Genomic DNA, 9,890 nt, shown 5'->3' on the forward strand with positions numbered 1-9,890 from the left:
TATGTGCTCCAATTACAGGACAGGATTTGGGAACCTTCGCCAAATATCAAGTTTCTATTACACAGGTTTTCCCCTGCTTTCATTGTTACCCTATAGTTTCACAGGTTTCCCCTGTTTTCATAGTTACCCTATGAAACCTATTGTAAGCCATTAGTCTATATGGAAAAAAAAAATCTTGCGTGTTCCCAACAATCAAATAACACATCAAACTTCAAATAATACTCCCATAGAGTAAAATTTTAAATGATATAATATGCAGCCTGTATAAAGCAGTTCTCAGGGAAGGAGTTTGGTGGCGCTGTTCTTGCTGTCTCTATAAAGGCTCGCTGCTAAATAAAAGCTGAACACAACTTTTGCCGTAGAATTGAAAATCCTCTTCAGATTCCTTCCAGTTAGGGGAAAAAGTAGTAATGTAGCAAAAGCAAGGTAATGTGATGCAAACTTTCAAAAAGCAGAGGATTAGGAACTGCTGCTACCCATGGAAGCTCAAATGCCTGTAGGGTCAGATAAATGAGGTGAGCAACATGGGTTATGTCAAAGATATTAGGGAATGGAAGTCTGGGTAATTGAGAGACCAGGGCCATTTTCTGTCTAAAAGGGGTGCCCCCCCAACCATCTCTATCCAATGTTGGTGTTAATTCTCCCAAATTTTTCAAGAGAAACTGGAAATCTGATTTTCAAATTAAAACTTACCAATTTGAAAAAAAATGCCACTGATTCATTTTAAACTCCTGCAAGTCAAACAAAACACAGCCTCAGAGCTATTCACTATCCTCTGCCCTTTGAGCGCGCCATGAGGGTGGATCCTTTATCTGTCTTTTTTACTCTCATAGGCCCAGACCCAAAAACAGAGGACGGGAACCGAAAAAAATATTTGTACAACAAACGAATTCGCAAATCAACAGTCTGGAGAGAGATGAAGAAGTATCAAGCCCTGGCTGGCAGATACAATCTTTTCATCAGAGCCAGGAGTGCGATACACCCCAGGACCACTGGCTCCACAAAGCCTGAGTGCATGTGCTTTCTTGGTGAACTGCAGTGCAGAACCAGGGTGTTCTCATATCGTTCCTTCTAAAAGGCAACACTGATCTGGGAACTTGGGTGACACTAAGTCACCTCCCAGAAGCTGTGTTTGTCAATGCAGGAAGGATGAGGAATGAGCCAACTCTCCTAACCTAGTTCTTTTTTCTCAATATAATCCCTATGGCCCTGTCATCCCAGTTGTGAAATGGGAGGGGTAGGGTACAAGTCCAAACCGTGAAGGAAAGTTACTAATTTACAGACAGAAAGATACTTGGCAGTGTTTTACAGAAAAACATGCATAAGTATTCAGTGCATCCCATAATTCTGAGTCATCTTTGGAAATTCTCATATCTTTTTCAATTAATAAATTACATGAAGCACATTATAAAGGGGTTTCCCAATAAGAACCTCCCAAAGCCTCCATCTGTCGTAGAATAATTTCAAAAGTACCAAGTATCTCATACATATTCTCTGTGTTTTGGATATAGGTATATTATTTTTAATAATTAAAAATCCATAGTTAAGCAGAAATTTAGTCCTCATAAAAAGATGTTTATAATTCTACAACCAGACTTCAATATATTAAACTAGAAGGCAGATCCTAATGACAGGATTCTTTTTCCAAGACAACAATGAAAAGCCCCTGTCAAACTGTCACTGGATGCTCCTAGCCAGAGTGTGAGTCCAGAGGCTGGACTTGGGTTCTCTCATGTGTCCAAGGCCAGCGAACAGGGAGTTGCTTTGTTCCTCCCTGCTGATTTGACCTGAGTTTGCCTTATTGGCACAATTTCATACAAGATACTCTAGCTCCCCCAGACCCTGATGAGGGCATCACTAATGTTGAAGGTCACCAGGCTGTCCCTACAACTCAAGTCTCAGGACACATATTCTTCTTCTAGCTCCCAAAGAAGTTTGGCTCCCAAGCTGAGAATTTGATTGGAACTGTTTGATTTTTCAGCTAAAGAGACATTACTGAGGAGCCACCGTCCATCCTTCCAAGTTCTTCCATATCCAGGAGGATGCCTTACTTGACATCATTATCAAATAGCACAACTCTCTCCTGCAAGCAAACAATCAGAGTCCACTTACACTGATATCTAAAACCACCAGCTTCAGCTTCTAATCATCCCAGAAGTGTCCCCAGAAATCCATATCATCTCACCATTTCAAAGATAAGAACACTAACCTTTAGGAACAGTGGGAGAAGACCCAACAATGTCTTCTGACATTCAATTGGGCTCCTGTGAACCAACTGTTGATATTCCAGAAACTTCTTTTCTAGCCCCTCCCAGAGAGCAGTGGGGTTGGGGGGCTGCACTCCAGACTGTAAGTCAGGCTGAACAACATCAAGCTGGTCTTCATCTTTGGAACCTGGATCCTTGGCTCTGTCTTCAGCGTTTGAAGTGCCGTCTGCCTCCATGGCTTTGCAAAGCAAATCTGCGTTCAGGACAAAAAAAAACAAAGGTGAGATGTCTTATTGCAGCACTTCCTGGCAACACCAGTGGTGAGACAAGGTGCTATAATCATTCATCCAGTTCCTATTGAAGATGGTTCCTTTAAGAATCTGAAACCAACTAAAATAAGGAAGACTTCTTTACTCAGAAATTCAGGTTTAGACGTGACTCACACATGTGGATAATCTAACGTGTCCCCGACACTGTGCTGGGTTTTTTTACACAAACTTTTACGAAAGAGGTAGTAATTACTTTATATTGTTAGGAAACTTGCTGGGTTAAAGGCATACAGGCTAGATATCAAGCTTACACAAACCTTTAACACCAACGCCTGTTTGTTTTTTTTTTTTTTAATCACTTGATGCTGATCCTCTTTTAAAAGGATGAAAAAACAAACATGTAAATATCATGCCAATATTTGTGGAGGCATATAACTCTACATCTTCTATTGTAACATTCTTCTACCACAAAGGATAGAGGTTCTTCATTTCAGCATTATTTGTTTCACATTCAACGTGTTCAGAGGACTCTGTCCTCAAGATGACTCTTTAAATCCCCCATTCCTAGGAGAACTCCTTTGTTACTACACCCAGGATCTCAGGTCAAGAGGCAAAAGGATAAGAACTTTGGTGATAAAAATAGCCAAAGATGGATTTGATAGGTAGGAATCCTCAAGAAGGTATCTTTATCTACATCCTTGACTATCAGTTACCATACTCTGTAGGTGAGTCCTGTCTGACTCACAGCATAACAGAGATTTGTTCATTGTTTGTTAGGAGTGCAGAAAACCTCCAGTAGGGGCTAGACTGTCCAGGATCCCTGCAAGAAGCCCTCCCCAGTTGCAATGTCACTATGTCCGAAACCATCCTGGAACCTGGACAGTGACAACAGTCACCAATCACAGGGTAGCAATCAGACAGATGGACACACAGAGGTGGATCTTCAGACAGATGGACACACAGAGGTGGGTCTATCAGTGTTACTGCTGCTCTGGGCAGCAGTAACTTAGGGGATCACTGTTGCTTTATTGTTAGCCCAAGCAGAGACTTCTTGTAGGCTAGAAGGGGAGCTGACAAGACTCCCAAGGCCAGGCTATCATCTCCACTTTGAACTTTCTGATCCCTTACATATGTAATTTTATGAGTCCCTGGCACTTCCACTATCACACATGCTTTTACTCTCAGACTTTATTTTCAGAAGTCATTTTATTATAAAGCCCATGAAATTTCATTGTCAAAAATTGGGAAGGAAGCAAAGATCAGGAAGAAAACAAGACTGCCCGCACCCAGGGAATGACTATTGTTATTCCAGCTTTTATTCATGAATACATTGCTTAATAAAAGTATAATGCAAAAATTAACAACAAAGTAAGAAATTAATTAGCTAATTTAACAAAAAAGCATGCTCATAATATGGTTGAAGCAAGCTTTTTATATACACTTTTGCTTCTGCTGGTTGTGGTTTGGTGGTCATTTGATTTGCATTCATTTGAGGGTTGACCTTCAGGAGCAGGCACTGGGTTCCTCACATTCCTTAGACCCAGCACAATCTCTTCCCTGGCCCAGGCAGGTTCTTTTCTGGTTCTGTTGTTCTACTTGAACTATTCATTTAGTCTTTGGTCCTCCATTCTCCACTCGCATCCCCTCCCAACGCCACACCTCCTTAATAGCATGGATCCTTATAAAGTGTGGCACAGATGCATGATCTGTGAGTGTATGCATTCCAAGTTCCCCAAATGATCTTCTGCGTCTGTTGTGCAGATTGCTTTCTCACTCAGCATTATGCCTTCAGACTTAACCAAGCAGCTCTTATCAACTGCATGTCCCCTGACTGCTGCCCCATGTTATAAAGTGGACATCTTGTGCTTATTTGACTTGTTCACTGTGCAGGGATGCATGACTAGATTGCCTGCGATGTCTCCACTCAGTCCTGTCCTGAGCATTCCCAGTGGCAAGGGGCTGCATGTGACTGTCTCTGGGTACAGAGGTGGAACACAAGATCTGTGTCAGGATATATACCTGCTCAATTCAACTTAGTTCTACCAGCTATGCCTCCAGAAAACTGGCACCAGATCATATGCCCCCCATTGCCACCCTTGCTAGGCACCATCTAGATCTTTAATGTTTACTAATCAGATTGAAGTAAAGTGATCCTTCATTGTCATTTTAATTTGCATTCCTCTAACTTCCTAATGAGTCTGAGCATCTCTTTATAAGCCTGTTAGCCTTTTGGATTTCGCTTTGTGTGAACTATTTATAACCCTTCCTTATTTTTTCTTGCCTGTCTTTTTCTTGTTGCCTTGCCAGTGTGTAGTCTAGAAACTAGTCCCTTGTTGGTTTTAAAAATTGCAAATATCTCCTCTAGATTCATTTTTCTTATAAATTAGTTCATAACTTTCTTTTTTTGTCACAAAAACATAGCATGAATATTTTCCATGTCGTTAAACATCCTCTCTGTCTTCATTTTTATGGCTGTGTGGTGGCCATGGTGCCACGTGGATCATTTATTTAACTAACTCCCTACACTTAGGCATTTAAGTAGTTTCCAGTTATTCACTACTATAAACAATAATGTAATGGCAGTATTGTTTAAGCCTTTCCATATGCTCATGATTAAATAACAGATTGTCACACATTCTTGCATTTGAAAAGGAATAGCAGGATCTACAAGTAAATGGAATTTCCAGGGTCTTGACACATACATCCGAACACCCTCTCCCAAAAAAATCCTACCAATGTATAGTCCCCCCTACCCAAGGGTTTACAGCAGTTTACACGTCCTTCGTTATCGTTTTTTTGCCATTCTTGCTGATTTGATAGGTAAAAGGCAATGGCATCTCTGATGGTTCCCCCACAAGTTTTACTGTCATGTATTTCTGTATCTGCTGCTAAGTCTCCTACAAGGCTCTCTGCAGTGGTTTCCTGGAGTCAGACCCCAGATATTCTCATTTCAGGAGTTGCTAGCAGGAGACTTCGGCTGTTTTCTAAGACTCTAATTATCCCTAGAGTCACGTACCCACTAAGTGTTAGCTCTATGAAGGAAGGTCATTGTGCCTATATCAGGGGCTGGTCAACAAAATGTTACTGTACAGATGAAAAAATGAATAAACTAACCTAGATAATGATGGCACCCAATTTCTCTCTCAAGCCCAGATTCCTCTTCTAAACACGTTCTTTTTTCTCACTCCAAGATTTCTACTTGAATTTCCCCCCCAGACTCTAAATGTCACTGCATCCAATCCAACCTCCATCTGATCAGCACTACAGGGCCAGCTGTTAAAGTCCAGCCAAGGGTGATCATTTGGTGACCACAAGTGTGGGCATCACTAACCAATTTCATTCAGTGAAGGTTGTCTGAGGGCTTGCTGACATGCCACATTTTCAGAATCAGCAGGTGAGACGTCAGCGAGCATCAAGGCAGAGAGTGAAAATGGATATCCCAGGAACTATCAGGAACCAGCTGTCCTCTGAAGTTAAACCACGTTTACTGAAGTGAAACATTTGAATCGAGTTCCCTTGAATAGACAGATTTTTGAAAGACAAGAATTTTTGACACATGGGAATCTGTGAAACCCTGTGAAGAAGACATCTGCCTCAAGTGTTAAGTTGTGGCTGTCCATGAGCCTCCCTTGGCTCATTGTCCTAGGCCTGTTTTGGCTTAATGTATAAAAGGGAACAGGGAGAAACCTCTCAGGAACAGCAAGAAAAAAATCACTCTAATCCACTTCATTATCAACAGTGCCCTCTGTTGGAGCCAAAACCTTCTCATCCAGAGCAAAAAAAGACATGCTGGCCCAGGGCAAGGCTGGAACAAGGTTAAGTGAAGCAAGGCATTCAAAGAGGGCATTTAAGGAGGTACCAGAAATCTCAGTGGGCAAGATTTTTTTTTAAGGTTTTAATGCAATATCTTTTAGATCAAAATTAACTCCCCCAAAATCTATGATGAGCAAAATATCAAAAATTTGAGAAAAGACAGGATGCAACCCCCTGTAGTTGGGGGACCACACCTCACTGGCCTACCTCCTGTGACAATTCAAGCTGAGGGCATTTTTCACAAAAATCAACAAGTTAAAGAGACACCACCTCCAGGCCCCCATCTGCAGATTCTGCTCCAATACATGGCACATGGAATACATGCACATTTTGGAGCCAGACTGTTCCCATTAGGATCCAATGGCTTAGAGCAAGGAAGAAATCCAGCCCACCTCAGTGTCCTCTTTTGTAAAATGGGATAACAGGACCCTTATGGGGGGAGATTGAGTCAAGGCTTAGCACTTGCCATTGTTAGGCTTGCAGTTGGGCATGTATTGGTGCTTTCCTGGTACAAGCATTTATGTGGCCACTTTATTCACCTTCCTATTGTCCAGCCATATCAGAGATGGCACTGAGGCTCAGAGAAGGAAAGTCGCCTACCCAGAGTCCCACTGTCAGTCAATGGCAGAGGCCATCCCACTGCAGGTCTGTCAACAGCTTAAGCTTTGCTGCCACAATGCATCAGCCCCCATGCCCACAGGAGGCTGAACCCCAACAAGAGCTTTGCTAGGATGAAGAGAGGGTCTAGATGAGAATCACAGGGAGGGGGTACTGTCCCTATAATACAAGCTGTAGGAAGGCTGGCTCGTCTACGAAGGTCTCTTGGAGAGGAAGTTTAGGGGAAGGGTAGAGGAAAGTTGACCTTGAAACTGAGAATGCAAGGTTACAGGGGTCTCAGGGTCTCCAGGAAAAGATAAGCCCCCGCCACCCCACCACAGGTGACCTGTATCTCAGTTTGGGTCAGGCCCAGGGCATGTGAGACACCAGCCCAGTTTTGTCACAGCTCTCCTCTGAATGACCAACCAGACACACTTGGCGTCTTGCATTCCTAAAACCCGTATAAGGCAGTGAGTGGCAGTGACACAGAAACCCTCCCACTCACGCAGCCCCCAGAGAGGGGCCTGGGGTCTAGATGAGAGTCACAGGGGGGGTACTGTCCCTATTGCTGTGCCTTAAGCAAGTTACTTCCCCTCTCTGAGACTAGTTTCTGTTTATTGAAAGGATGATCTCAGTTCCACCCTCTGGCCTGTACGCATTACCACAGAAGAGTCAGGCCAGTGAGTCAGTGCAGACAGCTGGAGAGGCCCTGAGTGGGCTAAGCCCTTGTGGGCTATGTGTTGTCAGGGGGCCCGGAGGGTAGCTCCCTCTTTGTATATTGTGTTCAGGGAACCAGATGACAAGTCCACAGTGACCCGAGAAGGAAGGATTCCCGATGACCTCAGCAGCACCAGCTGGGAGTAGCCACTTGGGCCTCGGTGGAGGCTGTCACTGCCTACCCTGGCTTCTGCTTCACCCACCCTATCTACATCCATAGCCTATGTCACCAGAGCTTTGATTTTTAAAGCACCCAAGCATCTGGTTCACAGCTGCCACACCGGTAACATCTGGAGTCTGAAGCAATGACTGAGTTGCTGATGTTTGGGCTGCAAAATCTACATTCTGATGGACTACTTCACCCCTCAATTTTCTATGGGATGATTTGACAACAGGGCAGTCTTGGGATATGCCTTGGAGTGAAGATGCCAGGAAGCTCTTCAATGAAAATGAAGCAAAAATGATATGCAGGTTACCTTCCAACAGGGAGCCTGGAGGGGTGCCTGGGGCTCAGCATACTCTGCGATCTGTGGGGAAGTTCAGATTAGAGACAAAGAGCTGCTAGGACAAAATAGACCATCAAAGCCCCCTTTTTTTCTCGGCTAAGCATGTGACTGTTCCTTTTTCTAGATTGTAAGTCTGGGATGCAAACCTATAGAGGTGTACCTATTGGCCCTCTACTTCATGGGCATTTGGCCTCCAGGCCCTGGAGCTGGGGGCGGGGGGGGCTCTAAACCAGGGGAACAGAAGAGAACAGCAACTTCCCAGGCATGTCTGCACACGATCTATTTCCTTTGTGTTCACAAGTTAGTTCTCCCCCCCACCACCCCCCACACTTTCCCCACACCCCCAGACCCCACCCCCGATGTCCTGAGATCCAAATCCCCTTGCTCCTGTCTCAGCAAGGGCCTGGCCTTAATCTGGAGCTCTCAGAAAAACATATCAAAGTCCTTGTTCCAAAAACATGTGCAGGGTTAAGTAAGCCTTGCCTTCATCGCCCCAGCCTCTCCCCTCCCCCTTATCGCCCGTGGACAGGAGAGCTTACAAATTATAAACAAATTGAAAAGGAGGAGTTGGGTAGGGGTGGGTGGGGGTAGTTCTGTGAAAACACATTTCACTCCATACCCCCCTGCAGTTCATCAGAAGTACTGAGGCAGGCAACAGGTTCATTAAAGAAATGTGCATTGAAACCACACTCACATGTCAGGATACACCTATTTGAACATCTTTAAAACACAAACAAGAATGAAGTAAGTGCTGTGGAGGGTGCCCAGCCACCGCGGGTCTCACCCTTGCAGGTGGGAATGCAACTGATACAGTCACATTGGAAGACACTTTGCAGTTTCTGAGAAAGCTGAACTTTTTGCATTTCTGCTCCTGGGTATTTTCTCTAGAGAAATGAAGACCAATGTTGATACAAAATCCTATCCATGAATGTTTATTATAGCTGCTAGAACCTGGAAACAACCCCAATGTCCCTCAAGAGGTAAATGAACACCCCCAAAGCAGGACACCACTCTGCAGTGGAAGGAGCACACATCCCAAGCCAGGGGCTGCAAAGGCCTGAGTGACGGAGTCAGTCACATACTGTCTTATCTTATTCCATTTACGTGACATTCTGGAAAAGGCAAACTTATTGGGACAGAAAATACATCAGTGATTAGGGGTAGGAAGGTGGCTACTAAGAGCAGAGAGGAACTTTGGGGATTATGGAAATGTTTTATATCTGGGTTGTGGTGGTTGAACTATCTACATTTATCAAAAGGGCTTGCTAAAAAGGGGGAAATACTTGTATTAAAGTGTATCTCAGTGAGCCTGATTTTTTTAAAAAGCAAGTGTTCTCAGGTAAAAAGAAAGTAGGAAGGTTAGAGCAGAGGTGTGGCTCCTTTCACCTGTTTTTATTTAACACGACAGGGATGTAACTGCGTCCAGAATCGTAGTATAAACTCCAAGCAATGAGAGCTGTCTTGATTGCATTTTTATCTCTGTATCATTTCACTTTATCGAGATAACACCCCACAAGAGAGCAAAGAGTAACAGTATTTTACAGGTGCTGAAAGCATGGCTTAGAGAGATTCAATCGCTTCCTGAGTAGCACCCTGAGACAGGGCTAGAGGTGACAATTTCCACGACAGGAGTTCTGTCCCCAAAAGCACAGCTGGAAGAACAGGAGCAAGAGCATGTGCAGGGGTAACATCACTGGAGGCGCAGGCAGGGAAACAGCAGCCTGCAGATAGAGGCAGCAAGGGCAGCAGAGTGGGCAGTGCCAGGAGTGCCCTGAGGGTCT

General features: G+C 44.0%; 1 protein-coding gene across 1 annotated transcript in view; it reads right to left on the minus strand.

Moving 5' to 3' along the window:
• The window catches only part of WDFY4 (WDFY family member 4), a gene marked incomplete at both ends in the record, with an annotated part of 204,919 nt that extends 202,476 nt beyond the window's left edge, over positions 1-2,443 (minus strand). The window contains one exon of the mRNA XM_084245258.1: positions 2,210-2,443. Within this exon, the coding sequence (XP_084101384.1) occupies positions 2,210-2,443 (234 nt within the window). The remainder of the gene's footprint in view (positions 1-2,209) is intronic.
• Between the last annotated feature and the right edge of the window lie 7,447 nt (positions 2,444-9,890).

The sequence above is a fragment of the Talpa europaea genome (genome assembly GCF_964194135.1).
Source record: "Talpa europaea genome assembly, chromosome: 10".
Lineage (NCBI taxonomy): Eukaryota > Metazoa > Chordata > Mammalia > Eulipotyphla > Talpidae > Talpa > Talpa europaea.